The sequence below is a fragment of the Rhipicephalus microplus genome, chromosome 6, assembly GCF_043290135.1.
Source record: "Rhipicephalus microplus isolate Deutch F79 chromosome 6, USDA_Rmic, whole genome shotgun sequence".
Classification (NCBI taxonomy): domain Eukaryota; kingdom Metazoa; phylum Arthropoda; class Arachnida; order Ixodida; family Ixodidae; genus Rhipicephalus; species Rhipicephalus microplus.
Genome location: NC_134705.1, coordinates 26,573,749 through 26,599,171, shown reverse-complemented (window position 1 = coordinate 26,599,171; position 25,423 = coordinate 26,573,749). Strand labels below are relative to the sequence as shown.

The 25,423-nt window shown below is 42.6% G+C and overlaps 2 protein-coding genes across 3 annotated transcripts in view; one reads left to right on the top strand and one right to left on the bottom strand.

Moving 5' to 3' along the window:
- Positions 1 to 25,423, top strand: part of LOC119167703 (mitochondrial-processing peptidase subunit alpha) — a 266,289-nt gene that overhangs the window by 151,698 nt on the left and 89,168 nt on the right. For both annotated transcript variants that reach the window (XM_037419227.2, XM_075865852.1), the window contains exon 10: positions 9,124 to 9,214. In XM_037419227.2, coding sequence (XP_037275124.2) covers positions 9,124 to 9,214 — 91 coding nt within the window. The remainder of the gene's footprint in view (positions 1 to 9,123; positions 9,215 to 25,423) is intronic.
- On the bottom strand, positions 5,220 to 6,804 carry LOC142765214 (uncharacterized). Its single transcript, XM_075865853.1, has one exon. The coding sequence runs from the start codon at positions 6,768 to 6,770 to the stop codon at positions 5,262 to 5,264; it is 1,509 nt and encodes a 502-aa protein (XP_075721968.1). The 5' UTR covers positions 6,771 to 6,804; the 3' UTR covers positions 5,220 to 5,261.

The window sequence follows — 25,423 nt, the reverse complement described above, 5'->3', positions numbered from 1 at the left end:
TCTAATGGTGGGTACCTTAGACCTGTTGATTATTTTCGAAAGCTCCACTATTTCTAATTTGTCAGTTGCATTTGAGGCTTTCACGGTTTGTCTTCTCCTAATAATGTTTTTCATTTCCTGGGATAGTGTTCTGCTAGTGACTGTATGTCCGACTTCCATTGCACACTTTTTGATCATGCCAGTAAGATTATCATTCCTTGTGCCTATGTTAACAATGGTCACCACGTTTAGAGCCGTGAATCTACTCTGAAGCCAACCGCTGAATTCCTGTACTTTCCCTCTCATCGCTAGCTCATTAATTGGCTTCTTGCATATCAGTTTGCACACTTTGCTTTCTTAAAATCGATGTGAATTAGAGCTCTTACCATTCTATAGTCACTTTGTAGGATCTTGCCAACTACTTCTACATTCTGTACAATGCCTGGATGTGCACACAGAATGCAGTGTATTTCATTTTTAGTTTCACCATTAGGACTTTGCCACGTCCACTTACGGTTAGCCTGTTTTCTGATGAAGGTATTCAAGATCCGTAAATTATTTTCTTCTGAGAACATTTCAAATATCCCCCTCTGGCATTTCTAGAGCCGATGCAATATTCCCCCACGGCTTGGTTTCCGGCCTGTTTCTTGCCTACTTTGGCATTAAAGTCACCCGCCAGAATAGTATACTGTGTCTTTACTTTATTAATGGCTGACTCTTTCGAATGATCATCATGGCTCGATGCAGGCGCATCATCCTGTACCACTTTCATCTTGTACCTTTTGTTAAACCTTATTATGATACTTGCCACCCTCTCACTGATGCTATGGTATTCCTTTATGTTGCCAGCGATATTATTGTGTATAAGAAAACCCATGCCTAGTTATTTTCTGTCAACTAATTCACTGTAGAATAGGATGTGTTCATTCTTAAGCTCTGTATAAGCTTCACTTGTCCTCCTAACTTCGCCGAGCCCTATTAGATCCCAATAACACCCTCTAATTGCTCTAATAGCACAACTAGACTAGCCTCACTAGATAGCATTTCTGCATTACATGTACCTAATTTCAGATTCCAATGGCGGCCTGTCTGGACCGAGATATTTTTAGCCCCCTCCGCTGCGTCACAGGTCTGACTACCCCCTTGGACAGTTGCTTCGCAGCCGCTGCGGACTTAGGGCCAAGGGTTAATTGGTGCAATCACGTCGGAGGTAGTGGCGAAGTACTGCACCAGGGTAGCCAGTCTTGCTTCTGTGAGGAAGTGCATCACCGGCAGGTGGTTGCCAGCGAGGCTGTGCCCCAGACCTTCCTTTTTTTCTTTATTTTAATGAGTCCTTCATCACACGTTTTAAGTAATTATACAAATGGGAATGGTCCGGCCTCAGCATTTAAACTGAATTTTGTCATTGCGTGCTAAGTTGATGTGCTATCTCCAAGTTGGGGGTTCTGTCAAAATTTAGCATGGCAGGAAAAAGTTGGGGGTTTTGTCAAAATTAAGCACAGCAGCAAAAGTTGGGAGAGAATAAACATGTGAAATAGATCGTCATCCAGAACACTAAACAGGTATAAGCTCGCAAGATCAGAAGTTCAAAGCTGCGCCATTTTTTTTAACAAATATGTAGTTTCAAACAGAGAAGGCCAAACGAGCTACGAGTAATGTGAAGTTGAGAACTGATAGGTGGTCAGGTGTTAGTCTACAGTGCTAAGAAACTATTTTATATCTTTTTATAAAGTGTTGTGTCTTGAACGATGCCAAAGACAACATTAGGGGACGCGAAGGCGGCGTCGCCGATGTTCAACTCATCATGAGGGGTGGCAGGAGATGACCTGCAGTGCCGCCGCCGATGCACCCACAGCTGGAGACGTGTATATTGATCGCCATCTTCAACGTCAAAGAGGGGCCCCAAATCTTTTCTGTGTGCCCACCTAGCCTAGCCGTAGGGTGGCACTTGCTGGAACTACTGCATTAATCATAATGAAAATGATGGTGAATCACTGGGAGCACAACGCCACCTCTCACTCAGTAGTAAAACACAATTGCGGCCATCCGCGAGATGTGTGTGCGCCATGACGAGCAAACATCTTTACAGGGGCTGATAGCACCACGATGTGTGGGACCAGTCATTACCTGAGTGTCGCGAAGGATATTTAATTATTACGAAGGCCATGGCACTGAGTGCACCATTGGAAAAGTTTATTTTGACCATGGCGTTTGTTTTGCAAGTGTCGATATCTATGGTGCCCCCACCTGAAGTTTTAAGTTATTTTTATTTATTTTATTTACATAGTTCCTGCAACGCCGTAGTGGCATTACTGCAGGGGGGTATACATAAGAAGTCATAGAAAACATTTCTGCGATAAGACGCCAAACATAGTGAAAAATTCAATTATAACAACATATAAAAATAAAAAATATTTTAGTACAATATTGCACATGACAACAGGTACCAAAAGAGAAGTACCTATGTCACAATTTCACAACGATGTGAAAAAAGCGCTGTTGTCACTCAAGTTCACTATACCTTCGGGAAGTTCATTCCAGTCTCTAATTGTTTTTAAAAAGAAGGAGTTGGCAAAAGTAGTGGTTTTGTATGCGTATTCTTGTATTTTATGTGAGTGTTGGCATCTTGTGGAACGATATGTTGGTGCTAGTAGGTATTCAGACTTATTAATTCCTGTTAGGTTATAATATATGCTATGCAGAAGTTTTAATCGAAGTTTCCGTCTTCTAGATTTTAGGGTTTCCCAGCCTAATATGGCCTTTATTTCTGACATACTAGCGAATGGGTCGTAGTTGTTGCTGACGAAACGGGCTGCCTGGTTTTGGACTTTTTCTATTGTTTTTGCAAGATACTTTTGAGCCGGGTCCCAGATAACACAAGCATATTCAAGTATAGACCTGACAAGAAGGAAGTAAAGAGTTTCTTTCACTTCTTTTGTTGCACAGTGAAAGTTTCTACGAATAAAAAACAACGTTCTACTAGCCTTTGAGATCATTTGGTCTATGTGTCTGTTCCAATGGAATGATTCTGTCAAGTAAATTCCTAAATATTTACACTCGGGCACTTTTTTGACTGCCTCACCATTAATACTGTATGTGCACTGGACTTTTGAAATGTTCTTTGCAAAGCTGATGTGGTTGCACTTCGAGATATTTAAGCACATATTCCACGTGGAGCACCAATGTGATACCGTGTTTAAGTCATCTTGCAATAATTCAGTGTCTGTGATTGAAGTAATGTGACGGTAGATGACGCAATCGTCTGCGAATAATTTTATGCAAGATTTTATGTTATATGCTATATCATTTATATAAACCAAAAATAACAGCGGACCTAGAACGCTACCTTGTGGCACGCCTGAAGTCACGTTTACATATGAAGACGTTTTAGAATTTAAAACAACACACTGTTTACGACCACTTAAGTAATTCTGTAGCCAGGTTTGCAGCTTAGCATTAATATTCAGTGAAGCCAGTTTAATATCTAACAGATTATGTGGGACCGTATCAAATGCCTTGCGAAAATCGAGAAATAATGCATCAACAATGTTGTTACGGTCAAGCGCAGTCAGTACGTCATGCTGAAATTCAGTTAGTTGTGTGACGCATGAACGACCCTGCCGAAATCCATGCTGGGAGCGGGCAAAAAAATGAGTAGATTCGAGATATTTGAACAATGCGCTATAAATAACATGTTCTAATAATTTGCAACAGGTTGAAATTAAGGATATGGGACGATAATTTTGTACATGTTTTTTGCTTCCTGCCTTGTGTACAGGAACCACATTGGCTGTTTTCCAATCCCTTGGAATAACGCCGGTGTCTAGAGACAACTTGTACATTATGCATAAATATTGTGCAATAATAACGTGACACTTTTTAAGTACATGAGATGATATACCGTCAGGCCCTGTAGCCTTAGAGGTGTCCAGAGTACGCAGCAGACTATCCAAACCAGCGTAATCGATTTCAATTTCCGCCATTTCATTACCAATATTTTTTGAAGGTAGCATTGGAGAGTGTTCAGTTCTTTTTGAAAACACTGACTGAAAATAGGCGTTAAATGCTTCAGCTTTCTCCAAGTCATCCGTTATAGTTTTTTCCTGGGTTAAAAGGTCAGGGATAGCTGTGTCGTCTTTTCTGTTGCTCTTGACATACTTCCAAAAGAATTTTGGATTACACTTCAAGTCTGTGTTTAGCTTGTCAAAGAAGACACGCTTTGCCTGTTTTAGTTTTAACTTAAGTTCTTTGTTTACACTTTTGAGCTTTGTTTTATTTAGTGCTGTTCTCTTTTTAAGAAACCTTTTATGGGCATTCGCTGCTTTTCTAACAAGTTTGCGTATCTCAGAGTTGAACCAGGGTTTGTGCCTCTTTCTGCATCTTAGACACCTCTGAGGTACGTACATATTCACCAGCTCTGTAACCTTGTCACGGAAAATTTGCCACAATTCATCCATGCCGCATGACTCCGATATGCATAAAAAAGTGGGATAATACAAGACCAGCTCTTCGGAAATGGCATTAAAGTCCCCTCTGTCGTACATGAAAACATTTCGAGGGGTTTGCCTACACGCAGGTATTCTAGAAACGTTTAACTCTGCAACAACGCAACTATGATCACTAATTCCTGGACTTACGTTTGTGTGAACAATAACATTTTCGTCATTGCTTAGTAAAAGATCTAGTAAAGCGTTAAACCGAGTTGGTTCGTTCACATATTGTTGTAGCCCATAGACGCTCATTAGTTCTGAAAAGGCAGAACAATTTCGATTTTTTTGTGGGGCTACACAGTCGGAATCCCATTTCATATCGGGCAGATTGAAATCCCCTCCCAGTATTACGCAGTGAGATATTTGTGATAGTATGTCGGAAAGTTGAATCAAAGATTCATTATTGTGGTCAGGTGGGCGGTAAAACGATCCAAAAACGATGTTGTTTCCCTGGGGAAATTGGACGCGGCACCATACTGATTCAGTTTCATTATCAAAAACAACTTCTTCGCTGGCAAGGCTACTTGAAATTAAAAGAAACACGCCACCACCATGCCTGTTTCTATCTTTACGGTACACTGTAAAACCTGGCGGAAATATTTCTACATCCAATACTGTGTCGTCAAGCCATGATTCGGTACCCATAACGATTTGCGCTTTCACCGTTTCAAGTAAGATTGTAAACTCATCAATTTTGTTTTTTAGGCTTCGACAATTGACCACCAACAATACTGGTGTAAAGCTTTTTGTGATGGTATATTTCCCATTTGTTCTTAAGCTAGAATGATCATGTCATTTCCGCCCCAATATCTGAGCATGCGCCCGAAGAGGAACTGGTTGGTGCATGTCAGTATCCCAGGCAAATGCTTGTCCATTGATTACCAGCTTATCGTAACTTAAATGTACACGATTTTTCTTGTCAAGCTGTTTTTCTTTACTGTACTTCCAAAGCTGCCGGCGTTTTTCTTGAACTGCCTTGCTGAAGTCTTCTGATACGCTGTATGACGTCCCTTTGAATCTGTATGCATTTCGCAGAACAGATTCTCTTGATTTCGATCCTGAAAAGCTAGCAATTATTGGACGAATTCTTTCTGTTTTGTAGGCCCCGAGACGATGAGCCCTTTCTATTGCTATATTTTCCAGCTTTAATACATCCGTACAGACAGACTTAACTAGATTTTCGGATTCTTCCCAAGTTTCCTTTGGATGACTATCTGGTATTCCAAAGAATACCAAGTTTGTTCTCCGGCTTCTGTTTTCTAAGTCGTCTAGTTTGTCAGCGAACTTCTTTTCTGTTTCCTCTAGTGTAGTAAGGCGCTTTTCAATTACATTAGTTTTAGTAATCACGTCGTCCAGCTTTTTCCGAAGCTCATCCTGAGTTTTAGCAATGCCCGACAGCTTTTCCAACACGGTTACCTGCCCTGACTGTAGCACCTTTAGCATTTCTTCGATTTTACTTATCTGTTCTCGCTCAGGCACAGACATAGGGCCAGGGTTTTGTTCTATGTCACCAGCCAAGAGTAGTAATGTCTGAGAGGCCACATCGTAACCCTCCAAGACAGACCAATTCAATGCGGCAGCCATACACTCGCGAGAAACAGCATAGCACGTCCAGATAAGCCATTTACCATTAATGGGACACGACACTCTAAAAAGCATGTCATCACTGCTTCTAAAGCAATTACAACGGCATAAATAACTAACCTGATACATTGAACAGAGTGAGTGACGGCCGAGAAGAGCGCCGTGTCCCAGTGGGCATTGGTTCAGGGGCTCCCTTTTGTAGCCAGCAGTAGGCGGATCCGGAAGCGTACCACGATGCTTTGTCATCCAGCTCGTTTCGATGCGCAGATGGCACCGCTCCGAGGTGCTTGGTGAATCTAGTAGATCATGCGTAGTCGCTTGTGGAATGCCAAGAGCCGCTGGCCATGTGTCGATCGGTCGAAATGCCACGGGTGTAGCATACGTCGCCGCCGCTGCCATGAGCCCGATCAGCACCTGATACATTGAACAGAGTGAGTGACGGCCGAGAAGAGCGCCGTGTCCCAGTGGGCATTGGTTCAGGGGCTCCCTTTTGTAGCCAGCAGTAGGCGGATCCGGAAGCGTACCACGATGCTTTGTCATCCAGCTCGTTTCGATGCGCAGATGGCACCGCTCCGAGGTGCTTGGTGAATCTAGTAGATCATGCGTAGTCGCTTGTGGAATGCCAAGAGCCGCTGGCCATGTGTCGATCGGTCGAAATGCCACGGGTGTAGCATACGTCGCCGCCGCTGCCATGAGCCCGATCAGCACCTGATACATTGAACAGAGTGAGTGACGGCCGAGAAGAGCGCCGTGTCCCCAGTGGGCATTGAAGTGGGCATTAGAAGTTAGTTACCCTTTGTGAAGCAGCAGCACAGCAAGCCAGCATTCCACACAAATTAGGGTTTGAGACTACCTGGCGACTTGTAAACAGACTTTTCAGCATTTTTGAAATAGTTTTGTGTGTAACTGTATTATATTGTTTAATTCTCTGAATATGTTAAATGATTGTTTATGACAGACTTATGGAAAGTTTCCTGTTAAAGAAGAGGCCATTCTGTCAAATCACCTAGATGACTTGCATAGGCAGACATAACTCTCATGGTAAACCATGAAGTGGTTAGTGAATCAAAATTGTGCTAATTTTATTTGTAATACTTTGACACACATGCTTTAACCCCGAAGTCTATGCCTAGTTGCATTGAAGTTAGAACTACTTAGCATAATGTCATAGCACAGATTTTTTGGGATGCGCAGTGAAAATAACAAATGTTTTGCTGTCCTGTATCACGATTTTCACAGTAAATCTTCTGTTTGGACTGAAGTTTGCCTATTCTAAGCTATTCTATCGAAATTTTTACTGCTTAAATAACTTTAGGTAGTTATTGAACCTTCTACTGTGTACCTCGAAAGATTTGCATAGTGAAATCGAGGAATAATCACTAATCACCACCGTATCACTAAAAAGCTTGAACACGACAGGTACAAACTAAAAAGGCTCAGGTAGCGATGTAGCAGGAGAGTCCTTGCCATAACGTCATATCACCTTGACAGCTTAAATGATAGTGTTCGTTCTTGGCGCTAATAAAGGCAAGGTGGTGGCCACCCACAAATGCACCATTATAATTTATCCCTGAATACTTTGTCATATTAGAAGAAGATCCAATTTGAAAAAAAAAAAAAAAGTTTCATCTGTAGTTTTGTGCAATAAAAATCGTTACTATATATAAATATAAATATATATATATATATATATATATATATATATATATATATATATATATATATATATATATATATATCGGCTTTTATGCTGGTTTCAAATGTGTAATTAGCCTTTAGTAAATTTTACAGTTCTTATTTTGTGCCATGATAATGCCACAAAACTGTGAATTCCGAATAACCTTTTATGGTTCTGAGCTATTGACGACTCATATTGGTCCACATTAACTTCGGAATGCAAGTAACTATCGAGAAAGTAGGTATAAGACATTTTAATGGGCAAGAAAAATTGTAATGTGAGAATTCTAGAATATTCAGCCCATATTAATTTTTGCTTAGGGTCCGTGATACTTATGTGACCAATATGTAGTTTTAAAAATGTACTTGCACCCTTCACATGTTGAGGAATATCTGGGCAAACTTTCATCCTGATCTGGCTATCACAAGTACTAAAAACAGGATATCTAAACTCAAGAAATTGCCAAAAAATGGATCTTGAGAAAAATGTATTTTATAAGGTACAAGTGAAACCACATGTAGGCCACGAATATATGTTTTTTAGAATAATTACTTGCATCGTGAGAGCTTGGAAATCATTGTTATTTTAAATATGTGGCTTTGGTGAACTGCTCATGCGAAATGCAATGGCGAGCAGCCATGGTGGCGATTTCCAGGCGACTCTAGCATGGTTGTCAGCAGGATTTTCTTTAGAAGGGTGCAAACCAGTGTTGCATTCTGGCTGGGGGGAGGAGGAGAGCGCCGGTGTAGCTCGGTGAAGGTAAGTGTTGGTGAGGCTAAAGGGGGGGCCCCCTTTTGCATCCCCCTGCCGGCGCTTATGGATTCTAGGCAACGAGCTCTATTTAGTTTTGAGTAGCCACATGTGGCCTTTGAAAGGGATTTTAACCTGCTTTGGGGGAGTTTAATTACAAATCTTCACTTTTTTTTGTTGTAAAGGTAGAGAAAGCAAGCTTGTAAAAGCATATAAGAACAAAAAATATGTCATTTTGGAACAAATGTGTTCTTTTGATTTGTATCTCCCCTTGAGATGACTGAGCTATTTGCTAGGCGGCACATAGCAAGAAATATTACACTTCAAGCCACTTACAAGAACCATATGTAGATGTGTATGATCACACAACTCCTTTGAGGAGCTTCGCTATAGAATGCAGGGTGGCACATGACATTCCTTATTCACGTTATGGATCATTGAGTCACATTTATGCGTGATATGTTAGATGTGATTCCGTCGCAGTTCTCTTTATTTCAGTGCTGTTGGGTTATGCTGTATGAATTGATGTGCTCTTTAAGAACAGTAGCCAAAGCTAGTGGGGCTTAGTTATAGAGGGCCACATCAATGTGAAAAGCCCTGACACCCAGTTTAAAGATGTGGGAAATTTTGTTGATGATGCAGGTACCATTGGATGTACAATGCTACTGCATACAACCATGCGTATGGCGACTCTGGTCTCTTCTGCATTCATGCCAGTGCGGACCCTTCTCAGGTCAGTGTGTTGTCAGCTATACAGACTTTTTGCCATACACGTCCACTCTGCACGGGTAGTTCACCAACCTAACAGACATTTCGGAGCCTTGATGTACCTAATGGGGAAAGTAAGAACGAAATAAACTTTATACTGAGTGCACACCCAGGTATCGTGCAGGATGTGGAAGTGCTTGGCAAAGTAGGATGTAGTGACCATAGAATGGTAAAGTCTCGAATTTGCCTAAACTTGAAAAAGGAACGACAGAAACTGATATGCAAGAAGCGAATCAGTAAGCTAGCACTGAGAGGGAAAGTACAGGAATTCAGAGTCTCACTTCAGAACAGGTCATCATCATCATCATCAGCCTGACTACGTTCACTGCAGGGCAAAGGCTAGGCTGATGTTGATGATCAGGACAGGTACTCAACTCTTATCGAGGAAACCAGCCTTAGCGGTGACACAATGAATGATAATCTGACGAGAATCATTATGGAGTGTGCAGTGAAAGTTGTAGGTGCGGTACTTAGGACACTGGCAAGCTGTCCCAGGAGACAAAGAACCTCATTAAGAAGCTTCAAACGGAACTCGCAGAATAGAATTGGCAGAGTTTTGGAAGCTGATTAATAAACATAAGGTATCCAATGTAAGAAGGTATAACATGGAGAGAATCGAACACGCTTTAAAGAACGGAGGAAGCGTCAAAGCTTCCTCCGTTCTTTAACGGAAACTTGGGATAGGGAAAAATCAGACGTATGCACTAGGGTACAAGATAGGCAAAGTAACTACCAATATGGATAGATAGTTAAAATGGCGAAAGAGTTTTACAGAGATCTGTACAATAGCCGGGACAACCAAGACCCTAGTATAGGAACTAGCAGTAACCCAGGTGGCATTCCACCAGTAATCACAGACGAAATCAGAAAAGCCTTGGAGGGAATGCAAAGAGGCAAAGCTTCTGGTGAGGACTAGATAACATCAGATCTGCTGAAAGATGGAGGGCAGATTGTGTTAGAAAAACTAGCCACCCTGTTTACAAAGTGTCTCCCGACAGGAAGAGTAGCAGAATCTTGAAAGAATGCTAACATAATCTTAATACATAAGAAAGGAGATGACAAGGACTTGAAGAACTAGAGGCAGCTTGCTCTCCGTCATATACAATCTATTTATGAAGATAACTTACATTAGAATTCAATCAAACAAAGGAACAAGCAGGATTTCAAACAGGCTACTCAACAATCGACCACATTCATACTATCAATCAGGTAATAGAGAAATGCTCAGAGTATAACCAACCACTATACATAGCCTTCATAGATTACGAGAAGGCGTTTGATTCAGTAGAAGTATCAGCAGTCATGCAGACACTGCGGAATCAGGGCGTCGACAATGCATATATATAAACATCCTGGAAGAAATCTACAGTGGATCGACAGCCACCATAGATCTCTATAAAGTGACAGAATCCCATTAAAGAAAGGTATAATGCAGGGAAATGCGATCTCTGTAATGCTATTTGCCGCGTGCTTACAGGAGGTTTTCAGTTGCCTAGAATGTTAAGAGTTAGGGTAAGAGTTAATGGAGAGCACCTTAATAACTTGCGCTTGCGATGACACTAGCAATGTGATCACATTGTATTGCTGAGTAACTCAGGGGACGAATCGCATTTCATGATAACTGAACTAGACAAGGAGAACATAAAGGTAGGTCCTAAAATTAATCTGCAGAAAACGAAAGTAATGCACAGCAACCTCTAAAGAGAACAGTTCTTCGAGATAGGTAATAGTGCACTTGAAACTGTAAAAGACTATGTCTACTTAGGACAGGTAATAACCGCACATCCGAGCTACGAGACTGAAGTAACTAGAAGAATAAGAATGGAGTGGAGCACATTTGGCAAGCGCTCTCAAATCATGAGAAGTAGATTGCCCCTATCCCTCAAGAGGAAGGTATATAACAGCTGCATCTTGCCAGTACTTTCCTATGGAGCAGAAACCTGGAGGCTTACAAAAAGGGTTCAGCTTAAATTGGGTACGACGCATTGAGTGATGGAAAGAAAAATGATATGTGTAACCTTAAGAGACAAGAGAGCATAGTGGGGTTAAGGATATCAGACAAGAGAGCACAAACCGGGGTTAAGGATATCATAGTTAAAACCAGGAAGAAGAAATGGACATAAGCCGGGCATGTAGCGCGTAGGCAGGATAACTGCTGGTCATTAAGGATAAGTGACTGGATTCCCAGAGAAGGCAAGCAGGTTAGAGGGAGACAGAAAGTTCAGTGGGCAGATGAGATTAAGAAGTTTGCGGGTGTAAAGTGGCAGCAGCAAGCACAGGACTGAGTTGACTGGCAGAATATGAGAGAGGCCTTTGTCCTGCAGTGGAGGTAGTCAGGCTGATGTTGATCTGCCTAGTAGAGGGGTATTAAGGCACACCTGTTTTCCCCCTTTGGTAAAGAACAATAAATTACACCTTCATAAGCAAATGAGGCACGTTGTAGAGTAAGACGACTAATTATGCCGAAGCAGATCCTTCTTTTTTTGTTGGTTTCTTTTCCTGGCACTGCTCGTCATTCTCGTCAACCTTTTCTGTTCCAGCATTTTATTACTTTTTGCTGCTGGAAGGAAAAAAAGAAAACATACAGTTTTTTTTTGGTCACTTGATTATGGTACATCATATATAAATTGCTATTAGAATGGGGGTGAGGGGGTAGCACTGTCGAACACATTGCAGCCAGAGAAAATATGCCTTATAATAAACAGCTAGGTTTGAAATCAGCACTGCTGTGCAAACAAAATATTATACCTTCATCTTGAGACTACTCACGTACACCAGTGCTGCTTGCTACCTGTGCCTTCACAAAGCAGCTTGCTCCACTGTAATATTGTGCGTAGGGAGAAAGACACTTGGAACAACTACATTTCACTTTTTTGTACAGCTGTGTGAATACCATATTTCGGGCACGAAGTGAATCGAATGTTTAGAAAAGACTGTTTCTAGAATATCTTTGGAATACTTCAAAGTGAAATCGCAGAATGAAAAGGTCCTAAGCTTATTTCTACGAGATGAGAGTGTCGTTAGGTTGATGAAGCACTGGTAGGGTGGTGTTGCCAATAATGAGGCAATGTAGAGGCCACGTATTTATGTACATGATTTGGTGCAACTAAAGTGTTGCCGACAATGTGTGAAAGGCCAAGATGCTATTTCCTCGGTTTCTCCTCCTCTTTCATTTCCTATGAAAGTGAAACTGAAATGTGGTGGACAATCTGCTAGCAACAAAGGTAGGGCTGTTTTCGCATGGCGAAATCATGGCTGTTTTTGTCATGACTGTTTTTGTGGCTTGTACAGGAACATGAACCGACTAGCACAACAAAGAGTACTTTTGAACAAGGGTGTGCTCCCTTGAAGACCGGATTTCCGAATCTGCCTCCTAGATGTCAATATTCTGATTAAATTTTATGCACCAAAATAGCGGTTATTGAGTCCCCACCTTTGCATCATCTGTCGTTTTCATGTTGGAACCAACGGTTTTATTTTTGTTTTGTTTTTTTAGTCAATACACTTGCGATCGTAGCTGAGCCTGAAAGGTAGTTCTTTCGCAATACGAGAATGTTATAAAGTGAAGTATATTGGGTGTTAACTGTTTTTTGTCAAAAAATTTGCCTATAGCTGAGCCTGCAAGGCAGCTTTGCCACAGTACAGGAATGTAACTAGGTGAAGCATAATAAAAATTTGAAGAGGCTATGTTCAATATTTTTGAATATTTGCTCATTCACAATTTTGTGACATCATTTATTATGATATTGCCACACACTTTTGCTGTTTGACTGTATTTGGTTTATGCCAAGAAAAGCTGTCAGCAATGTTCGGTGTGGATCGCGCTTCAGTGTTTGAGAAGCTTCACGATCATAGTAGATCTATTTGTTAATATTGTGCGCAAGACACGAACACTCAAGCTTGTTCCAGAGATTACGCAACTGCCACTGATAAGATTCGAAAGTTCAACGCTTCATGTATGAAAGATGGTGCAACCTAATGATAATCAGTTTATCAACAGCCGACACTCCGTTCTCTGCAAGCAGTGCCAGTGTGTATTGTTGTAATCTAGCTTTTGTTTACCGGCCACAACTTCGGCCCAATAAACAGTTTCGTCTTGCACATATCGATTGCTGCCTTCGTCAGCATCAGGACAATGCAATATCTTGTGGAGGTGCTTCTTAGTCCATGCCCTCTTCCAGCTGTGAGCCAAGCCCTAACCGTGAAGAAAACATTGACGCCAATGTCGACCAGCAAGCTAGCCACAGGCAACGAGGGCTACCTTTAGAATGCGGGCTTCTACTATGAAGATCACTACTGTAGAGACGATGGCCACCCCTGTGCCGTCTATGCCGATCATTCTAAGGCAGCCCAAAGAGCCACCAACTTTACACGGTTCAGCACTCGAAGAACCAGAAACGTGGATCGACAAATACGATCCTGTCACCACCTTTAGCAACTTAAGCACTGAGGACAAGGCTCGTCACGTCTACTTTGACGTGGAAGACTATGCACGAACCTGGTTTTAAAATCGAGAGTCCGCACTTCAAACCTTAAAAAAAATTATGGGCCGTTTCTTCAAAAGGAATCATGATGGGATGTGAAGCGGCAGCGGTGCACACGCAGTTGACCCATCTGAAACGTACATCAACTCGGGTGCTGGAAAAATGGTTTGAAGCGAAACTCAGTGTAGCCTTTACTCAAGTAAACCTTCCTTTGACACGCAAAGACAAAGGAGGTGGGTTAGGTTTCGTGTAAGTTTAATTGCAGGTAAATGAGCTGAAACAGTGTTTTCACTTGACGTGCGGTTGAGCGTCGCGGGTGGTGGAGAGGGTGAAGCAAGAGAAACGTTTGTTAAGAGTGGACGTAGGAGCAACATTACCTAGGTGTGTTCGAAGAGCCGGCAGCTGCTGCAGGTGAGGGAGAAAGTGACGTCAACGTGGAGCTGCGACTTGACCTACTTGGCATCATTTCAACAACTGCAGCGGGTAGAATGGGGTGGGGCATGTTGACACAGAGACACGGATGGACAGGGTTACACAGGCTAGGCATAGAGCTGCTCTGCACCTAATAATTTACTCAACGCATCCCTGCCCATGTTCACAAGTGTCGTCCACAAGGAAAAAGCTTCTTCATTTATGGAGACCCAGCTGGTGCTACCAAATGAAAACATCACTATCTTCACAGAATAAATGACTCAACTATTCTGCATTGCCGATAGACAAAAATGTTCGCCTGCTCATGCGATGTGTTAAACAAGAACTGTTCGCAGCACTTGTCTGCAACCCACCCGTAACGGTCACTCATTTATTCTTCGGCAAGGCTAAAACTATTGTAAAGACACTTGACATGCAGGCAAAGCATTGCAACCACTCTCCACTCCCTGCAACCTATTTAGAAGTGCACTCAGTGGGCACCGACGATTTGCGCGAAATCATTGGAGAGATTATGCGGGAGGAGATACAGAAGCTGTTGCCTTCACCACAGCCTCAAGTGGGTTCGATTGCCAACACTATCTGCTAGGGAGTACAGTAATCACTTGGAATTTCCAAAGCACTGCAGGCTCAGCCGAAAGCTACTACCCCTATATGTTATGCTAGAAGGACCGAAAGCTGGGCCAGTTGATGACTTAAAATATGCTCAAATATGCTATGCTGCTGTAGCCAGACAACATAGTGGTAATGAGTGTAATTTTTTTATAACACACTTAGCAAGAAAATAGCAAGATTTTCAATAGCAAGAAAAAGTGCTATTAGTAATTTTATGCATTACTACAAGACTTCTCATTTTAAATTTTCTTTAGCTTTTTATTTCTTCGATTCGCTAGTGTACTAGTTGTTAAATTTCGCTAGGACGTTTTGTACTCTTGCCTATTTTCCATGCACTGTGCGTTCTCTGGCATTAAGCACGTCAAAAACTATTTAGTTTCTTAGGAAAATAAAGTTAATCCTTAAGAGAATCAAACTAGTGGAATGAGCAGTTTTATTTTGTTATGCGGAAATTGACCTTCATACAACATATAGTTGTTGACGGATTCCTTTGTATGCAAAAGTGCCACAGTAGTGGTCCAATACTAACAGGGAACTACCGGGAGAAAAATATTGTTTCTGTAATGCTGAAACAAACAACTTTGTTGAAATGGGGATTAGATGACCACGTTCTTATTCTATAATGGTTGCTTGCAAAGCTGACTTGGAAAGGCAACCTAGTTGTTATTGATTCATACTTGCAAATTTTGAGTGCTAAGCTGACGGAGACAACAAAGAGCTCACCACGTGCACTTACTCACAACCGAAGGCTTTATTTCTTCAAAAGAAAATGTATAGTGAAAGGCAAGGAAGGTGAACTGTTAAAATATCATGACTTCACACTGCCATATAAAGTTTCCATAGAGAGTCAATTGTATTACTCTTTTTGAGCACAGCTCTTCGGCGTGTGTCACTGCGTTGAGTGGCGTTCAAACGAAGGAGGATGAAAGCAGGGAGAGCGCAACAGTGGTGAGACGATAGGTTTCGTGGCAGCCATCCATTGTTCCACATTAGTGTGAAGGAGCTTTAGTGGGCCACTGTGTGTCAGATGTGGTAAAATGGGCCCACACGCTCCCTTCCACAGTCTCCAGGTTTGCGAGGAAGTTGTGCTATGCTTCGTTTGTGTCGGTGCTTGTGAAATGGGCTGCAAACTATTGTCCACGCACTACTCCCATCAATATATTTTTTATGTAAATTGAGGTGCATATATACAAAAATATTTGCAGCAGTTGTGCTACAATTTGCATTAGGTGGTATTGTTATCATTAGTGAATTTTCTTTTGTTGCAATAGCAATTAAATGGACACTCTCAGCAAGACACACTCGGCTGATTTTTGCCGTCATCGTCATGTCCTGGATATGTACATGTATCTATATAAGATATATATATGGGTCATTCCATATCAAGTGTACTCGGTCAATATCTGACCATCTTCGATCATGCTTGAAAAAAAATCACGGGGGTAAATGTGAATGTGAGAAATAGTTATTGAGGTGGTATATTTTGCAAAAACATTTTGTGTTGCCTAGAGGGTGCTTCAAACTTCGGGCATCCAAGTTAAACAAGCGAAACTATGTCACATCTAATAATTTATGTAATATTTTTGGTCTGAGTGATTAGTACTTAACAATTTTTCAGTATTTTATGGGTGCTACTCTTCCGTGACTATGATAGTTTATTCATATTATTTTATTTTATATCTTTTTTGTTTTGGCAAGAAATTGCAATATGCTGCACGTATTGCATTTTTTATTAAGAGCGCAAATTTTTTTGCAATTGATATATTTACATTTGCCGTTATACATAATCTATATTAAAATACCTGGAGCAACTGAAGCAATACTGTTGTGGCGAATTCGGAAAGAACGGCATTTTGACTCATAGATGCAGCTTAATTTTATCAATATAGCGGTCTAAGTAAAAATGTGGCTTTCAAATTCTTGCTTAGTATAGTTTGTCAGCAAGACAAGCAGAAAGTTTCGAAAGAGTAGTCTTCATATTAAGGGAGGAAAAAATTTTCTAACTAGGCAATCACAAGCCTGCTTTTGCCTCACCTTCACAGCACAGCGCGTCAGCATGTCGTTCAAGCAGGGGCTTTTTGGCAGCAAAAAATGCTTGTCAAACAACTGCTTGTCACTTGCTTTAGTAATAATGCTGTATATAATGTCAAAATGGGGTAGTAGCGCTTTCTTTAAGGAGCTTAAGGAACAGTACCTTACCCCTTGAATCATCAAAAGGCCATTGATGTTGAACCACTTCTTAGACCTGAGCGCCAGAATTATAATGCAGTCGATGACCTGCAATATAGTATTGTGGCATTCTGTTTTGCTTCTTATAATAAGTACTCATCGTCCTAATAATAATCAATAACATAGTTAAGGTATTCTAAGCTGTTTTCACGATGTTTTAGGTATAGGTAGATGCATGATCACTTACCACTGGTGTGCATGACGAAATGATGTATCGTAGGTGTACACTCTGGAGATGATTCAATATCGTAACCATAAATGACACTTGATTCACCAACCCCCGTTGTTATTTAAACTTTTCATACCTCTCATTCTTAATGATCTAAATGTGCAGAAAACGGTTTAGTATTTAAAAGCCCATCAGTTAATGGTGATAAGTCCTAAACGTTTTCAACACCCTAAAATTATTGAAAAAAAAATTGATGGAAAGTTTAAGTGACAACCATAAATGACAAATTATGTGTCATTTATGGGCACTATGAAATCATCTCCAACTTGCGCATCTAAGATACATTATTTCGTCATGCACCCCAAGTCGTGAGCAATCACACATTGGCCTATATATACCTGCACCATCATAAAAACATTTTAGGTAAAATATACTGCAGTTATGCCATTAATGATTATGAAAACCATGTGTAATATTTTCAGAAGCCAAACACAATGCCTCAATAGAGTATTGCAGGCAATCGACTACTTTATAATGCTCCGCTTTGGGACTAAGAAGGGGTTCAATATAACCCGCCCTTTGATGGTCGAAGGGGAAAGATACCTATTTGATAAAGAAAGCGTTACTTCTGTGTTTTGACATTATATACATGAGTATTACTAAAGGAAGTGACAAGGAGTTGTATGACATGCATTATTCGTTGCCGAAAAGCCCCCACTGGAACCTTGCGCTGACGTGCTGTGCTGTGAAGGTGAGGCAAAGGCAGGCTTCGTACTACTTAGTGATTGTTGAGTTGAAACAAAACCTACTCTTTCGAAACTTTTCGCTTATCGTACTGACAAACTATACTATGCAACAATATGAAAGCTAGGTATATTTTTACTTGGACGGCTATATTGAGAAAATTTAGCCCAATATTTTGGCAGCATTTTTGTTTAATTTGCTACCTAAGTATTTTAGTAATTTAATATAGGGACATAGAAATCGGAGGATGTAAATATATGACTGGCAAAAAGATTTGTGCTTTTTATAAAGGACGCTAAGCATGCAGCATATTGCAACTTTTTGCCAAAGCAAAAAAAAAGGAACAAACATAAATAAACTATTATAGTCATAAAAGAATAGCAGCTTTAGAATAATGCAAAAATTGTTTTCTATCAATAGTTAAATCAATAATATTGTTACCACATCTTGCCCTCATTGAAAACAACGTGCCCATCACCCTGTGCACAGGAAATGCATGCATGCCATGTTATGCCACTCGGAGACGATGATGGCACGAGCACCCAGGTGGACCGGGCTGATATACACTGCAAGCTTGGGACTTCTCGCGTAGAGGAAAAAGAAGGCGGCTGAAGGACATGTTTGGTGTTAGACTGACTCGTAGTACTACAACCATAGTCAATTTGAGTGGTGGGCAGAGGTTCGCCCTTTTAATAAATATGTTTTCTTGTGCCCCTGAGTGCTTCCACATCGCTGGGTATTGAATCAAAGCCCCACGAATGCAAGACAGCATAGCCCTGACCACCAGCAAGTCGATCCTGTGGAGTTGTGCACCAGAGGGCCAGTCGCCATCTTCAAGGCGAGTCACCAGAGTCAAGTCCACTCCACTTCACGCCGAGGGAACTTCGGTCAATGGACGCCGCTACCGTGACTAGCTAGGTACACCGGCACATGTTGTGATCAATCAGCCTCACCAGGTGCCAATATTTCATGGCGTCTCGTTCAAAGACGTCGAAGATTGGCTGAACCACTTTGAGAGAGTGGCAAGTTTGAATGGCTGGGACGAAAGAGAGAAGCTCCATCGTGTATACTTTGCTTTGAAGGACTTTGCAAAGACGTGGTATGAGAACCATAAGACCTCCTATTTTAGCTGTGATGAATTTCAGCGACAAGCTCTGGCTACTTATGCCTGTACCAATCGCAAAAAAAAGTGCACAAGTTGCTTTTGAAACCAGAAACCAACTCACCAATGAAAGTGTCACAATGTACATCGAGGACATGATCCGCCTGTTCAAGCGTGCAGATTTTAATATGGCTGAGGATAAGAAGCTGCGTCAATTCATGCGGGGGGTGAAGCAAGAGCCATTCGCTGTACTCGTCCGCAAACCACAACAAACGGTTGCAGAGTTTCATATGGGAATGACAACCATCGAAAAAATGCTAGAACAGCGAGCTTGGCAGTACAATCAGGACATAAACTGTGCACCTGCCAATGTCTTCTCTAGAGGACTGTGGAATGACGTGGAAGCCCTGCGAGAACTCATCAGGTCCATGATCAGAAAAGGGCTCAGAAAGTTGCAAGCACCTCGCAATACAGCAGCACTGTCTGTTGGTGATGTAGTATGAGATAAACTGAGGCAGATCATACGGGAGTCAGAGTGTGAGCCACAGCCGACTCGACGCATCACAACGTATTCTGAAGCACTCGGACAACCCGCGGCGCACATCTATGCAGCAGTTGCGATGGCTGCTCCTTACTCATTGACAATACGCAGCGCATCTCGTCCACCGGAACCGATGGCTACCTACCTGCCACCAGCCCATAGCGTAGATTGCTACGTGCATCAAAGGAACAGAAAAAGTGACATCTGGCATGACCATGAACGCAGGCTTTTGTGTTTCTATTGCGTTGAAGCAGGTCATCTGTATAGGTTCTGTCCTTACCGACAGGCAGGATTGAGGGTCTTTTCATTTTCATTTTTTTAATTTCATTTATTAATACTGTCAGCCCTGTTTAGGGCTATTACAGGAGTGGAAGATACAACGTAAACATTCTGGCAATGGACGTACAGAAAGAGAAAAAAAAACCTGAAAGAATGTGGGTATATCACAATTTTGACGATATAAAACATATCTTTATAACATCAGAGTACTAGCAGTAGTAGACAACGAATATATGAAACACTTGGGAACAGTTACAAAAGAGTGGAACAATTGTTCAAAAAAAAAAACCTTATAAATGCAAAAAGCACAGACAAGAGAAATTGGGTTCGCTAAATGGGGCCATGCTTTTAGGTAGTCATAAATTATATTTAAAAAAATGTTTAAGGTAGGTGAGGTTACAATGTCATTGGGTAATAAGTTCCATTGAGCATTGGTTTTAGGGAAACAGCTGAAGTTAAAGCAATTATTTTGGGCAAACAGCAGGGAATATGCATGCTATGACGATGTCCAGAAGCTTCTTTGTGTTTTCATCGTATTCATCGTAATTATTTCAAGTATTATTTCAAGTATTCATCGTAATTTATTTTTATCTTGTGGTGTTTAATGTCATAGAGACGCTTCAATAGCTTGAAATAACTTCGGACTAAAGTGGGGAAAGGTCAGTACGTTTGCACAACTCGGAGATGAATGGCATCACTTGTACTTGTTAAAATAAACGTCGAAGCAAGCCTTTGTACTCTGTCCAATTTGATTTTGTTTGATTGTTTATAAGGGTCCCATACAATCTTAGCATACTCAAGAAGAGGGTGTATTAACGTTTTGTATGCTAGGCTTTTAATATTTGTAGAGGCATATGTTAGGTTTCGCCTAAGTGGCCAGAGAGCCTTATTGGCTTTAGAAGGTACATTATCGATGTGGGCATTCCTGCGGAGGTCATGCGTGATTGTCAAATGAAGATATTTAAACTCTTTGACGTTCATTAGAATGTGGTTGCCAGTAGAATACTGAAAGCGGAAGACTTTTTTTTTTTTGCGAGAGACGCAAATGTAGACTGTCTTCTTTAAATTTAATTCCATTTGCCAGCTTTCGCACCAGTGTTTAATTTTTTGTAGGTTTGCATTGAGCTCATCTTTGTCTGAGGGTGTACGTATTTCTTTATACAGTCGACTCCCGATAATTCGAAGTCGCTTAGTTGGAATTATCGGTTAATTGGAAGCTAGAGGTCTGAAATTTCGGTTAACTCGAATTTATTTTCAATCGAATTCCCTGAGGAAATCGTAATGTTTGTTAAATTTCCTATTTTCGAAGTGCTAAACAACAATGCGTGTCCGACCGGCACCCAAGGGCATCGCAGTTGACCACAGCACCGCAGCTCAAAGCGTCAGCTGATGGCATCGCAGTTGCATGCAGCGCCCCAGATCATGAAGCGGCTGCTCCGGCAGTTCCGGTTCCGGGCCTCATTGTTGATCTCGTTACGGTCGTGTGGGGACTCAGCGTTTTCACGTTCGACGAAGCTCCACGTGCATTTACTATGGCAACTCGCGGGCCTTATCAGACGCTTGACTTGGCGACGAAAGTCAAAATTTTGAAAGAAGTTGAACAAGGAGGCACCGCCAAGCAAGATATTGCGCAGAAATACGGCATCAAGCCTAATACCCTGTCTAACATCCTGAACAACAAGCGCTCGGTACGGGACGCATTCGAAAATGACTAGTTCAAAATGTCTCGCAAGAGAATGCGCAACGGCACCCACCCGGAGTTAGAGCAAGCGCTGCTCATCTGGATTCGGGAGGCTCGAAGCAACAGACTTCCTCTCAGCGGCGATATTGTTGCAGCGAAAGCGTCATTGCTTGCGATTATGCTAGAAATGCTGGAAATGTACGTCGATGTCCAACACAAGACGTGGGATACCATTCTTCCTTATGTGACCTTCGCATACAACACGGCAGTGCAAGAGACGACGCAAATATCTCTATACAAAATAGTCTACGGGAGGAGCCCGGCAACGACGCTCAATGCCATGTTACCCAACGTAATGGACGAAGAAAACCTCGATGTGAGTGAGTACCTTCAGCGCGCCAAAAAAACCCAACAACTCGCCCGCCTCCGTATCAAGAATCAACAGACGACCGACAGCCGTCAATACAATCTTCGACGACGCTTCGTGGAATACCAGCCCGGTGAATGTGTTTGGGCGTGGATGCTGATACGTTGACGTGGACTCAGTGAAAAGCATCTGCGACGCTACTTCGGACCATACAGTGTGGTTCGACGTCTCGGCCCACTGATTACGAGGTTGTCCCCGACGGCATCACGAATTCTCAATGACGCCAGTCGCGAACTGAAGTCATCTATGTCACGCGCCTCAAGCTGTTTCATGCGCGTGTTACAGGTTTGGTAAATAAAGCCAGTCAGGCTAGATGTGAAACATTATTTTCTGGAGAGAAAAGGAGGTGAGCGTTTCACTTGCCTAAAAAATATTTTTTTTCACAAAACCAAAAAAACACAAAAAGATAAATGCTAAGATCAGCAAAAGGTAAACTAAAAAGCACCGGCAGTTCTCGTTAACGAAGGGAAACCTTTACAAGTTTACAGTCTCTTGAGTTCTATGGTTAGAGTCCAGACACGTAAGGAGATAGATACGGCTCAACAGCGGTTCACGTTCTGGAACGGTCCAGCGGTAGTGGTAAAGCTGCCGTGGTGGGTGTGCATAACCTCGGGCCTGTAGCCCAAGGGCTCGCTCCTACTCCAGGTAGATGACGTCGTCTGCGACGCTGTCTTCAGTTCGAACACTAGAATCAGGCCATGCCAGAAACTAGCCAATAGCCTTGGTGGTGGTTTAATGGTCACCAGGACTTCATGATTGTGGTCGCCCGCTAGGTGGTTGCCTTGACGCCTCGGTACCTGGACCCGATGATCTTGCATGCCGCACCCTAGTGGTGTTCTTTGAAGCACCCGCACGATTCTTCTTCTTCCTCCTCCTTCGATGCCGTGGCTCTGGATTCTTTTCTGCGATTTTCTTGAGGCTTTTGTTCTTTTTCAACTGCCAGTGTTCGCCACAGTGGGGCAGGCAACACACTTTCAGTAGCCCATCTTGTCGTGCCAAATTCGAAAATCATCTGACCCGCGCACTTCACTCCGAACAAGAGTCCCCCCTTTTAAAAGTTTGTTTTGCGAAGAAAAGTACACTCCAGTTCAGTGCGTGGTAAGTCACTACATGTCGTTTATGCACAAAATGTCCTTAACAAACAAACAAAACATACAAACCAATGCTAAGCATTCTCGCGCGCCTTCTATTTTTTCCTCTAGGCTAACGTTAACGGCAGGCATACGACACAGGTTGAAGGAAGCCATGATTCTCTTGCATATGAATAGCGCACATACGATACTCGGAGGCGCCGGGCCGAAGCACAAATTTTGTTTTAAGATCAGCTGCTTTGACTGTGGCACTGGGAGACAATGCTGTCTTGAGCGATCCAAACGCTTGTCTTTTATTCATGCACCTGGTCTTGTTCTTCTCCACGTTTCTAGTGATCTCAGTGAGCTGCTGTGCTTTTCCGGAATAGCGAGACATAGGGTCTTGGACCTTGAAGTTTGGTAGCAGCTTCTTTGACCTCTTTTTCTCCATGACCACAAAAGATGATGTAAAGGGAATTGATTTGATTGTTATGTAGGATTTAACATCCCAAAGCCACCATATGATTATGAGAGACGCCGTAGTGGAGGGCTCCGGAAATTTTGACCACCTGGGGTTCTTTAACGTGCACCCAAATCTGAGCACACGGGCCTACAATATTTCCGCCTCCATCAGAAATACAGCAGCCACAGCCGAGATTCGATCCCGCCACCTTTGGCTCAGCAGCCGAGTACCTTAGCCACTAGACCACTGCGGCGGGGCGATGTTTAGGGAAGCTCTTCTCGGCGGCGTTGTTCATATTGCTACAAAGCTGACATATCAGCGCTCAGAAGACGACAACGAGGAAGTGGTCTGTCGGTTGTGTGCATGCTGTCCTCCATCTTAGTCGATGCTTTACGCATCAGTGTCAATATAGATTCTAAATAGGCACGCCTCGTGTCATTTCTACGTAACATCTTTGTGGTGGAGGTGCTGGGTACTTTCCTGTCTTCATCACGAAGCTCCGCAACGGCTGCATCATTATAGGTCCAATCATTTCACAGGTTGGACAACCATCGTCTTCACCACCTGCCCTTTTCCTGACTTCTACGTACGTCGTTCTACCTCCTGGTTGTGATCCCGGTGTATTTTCCTGTCAGGATGGTGCTGACGTCGACAAATGTATCAACCGGTACGAATGGGTCAGCGCAAGCTATAGGTGGTACCAGACTCTTATGCTTGCCAATGTGCTTTTTTACCTTGATGGCCCACCGGGGGTACGGTTCGAGGCGCACGAAGCGGATATTACAAGCTGGGACTCCTTTATAGAGAAGAGCCGCGACCTTTTTGGCGACGCTGTTGGGCGGAAGATCGCAGTGCCTAATAAACTGGCGGCTCGTGCACAGACGTCGACGGAGTCATACGACGCGTACATTCATGACGTCATCGCCCTATACCACCAGATTGACGAGCACATCAGTGAGTCTGAGAAAGTGGTGCATGTGCTGAAAGGCATAGTAGACGATGCCTTTAATCTTCTAGTGTACAACAACGTTGCCACCTTCGACACCATCATTAAGAAGTGATTCAAAAAGAAGTGGTTCAAATGTTAACGAAAAACGAAAGACGTAATCGAACCATCATCGAGCCCTTGAGCATCTCTCGTAGTATTAGTAAAGAAGAAAGACGGCTCACGGCGTTTCTGCGTTGATTATCGCCACCTCAACAAAATTACCAAAAAAGACGCGTACCCACTACCACCCATTTACGACGCCCTCGATTGCCTCCATGGCGCCACCTTCTTTTCATCTCTCGACCTCCGATCTGCCTATTGGCGAATTGCTGTAGATGATATGGACCAAGAAAAGACCCCCTTCGTTACCTCCGACAGTCTTTACCAATTCAAGGTCATGCCCTTCGTTCTCTGCAACGCTCCAGCGACCTTCGAGAGAATGATGGACACGCTCCTACAAGGATTTTAATGGTTGACACGTATGTGTTACTTGGAGGACGTGATCACTTTCTCATCTACCTTCGCAGCCCACCTTGAACGCCTTTCGACGATTCTATCAATGTTTGGACAGACCGGCCTGCAGCTCAATTCCTCCAAGTGCCACTGCGGTCTCGTCAGATTACCGTGTTGGGTCACCTTGTTGATGCTACCGGCGTACAACCAGACCCAGCAAAAGTACGTGCTGTAACAAACTTCTTAGTCAACGCTCTGTCCATGATGTTTGCAGTTTCGTGAGACTCTGCTCCTACCTTCACTGGTTCGTGAAAAACTTTGCGGCACTTGCACGGCTACTCACTGACCTTCTCAAACAAGGCGCCCCGTTTTGTTGGAGGCCTCTTCAAGCTGACGCCTTCTCTCAGCTAATCACTGACTTACCGTACGACTTAGCCGTTAGGCGTTACGCCTACAGGAGTATTCATACTCGGTTGCTTATAAGTCTGGACGTCTCCATC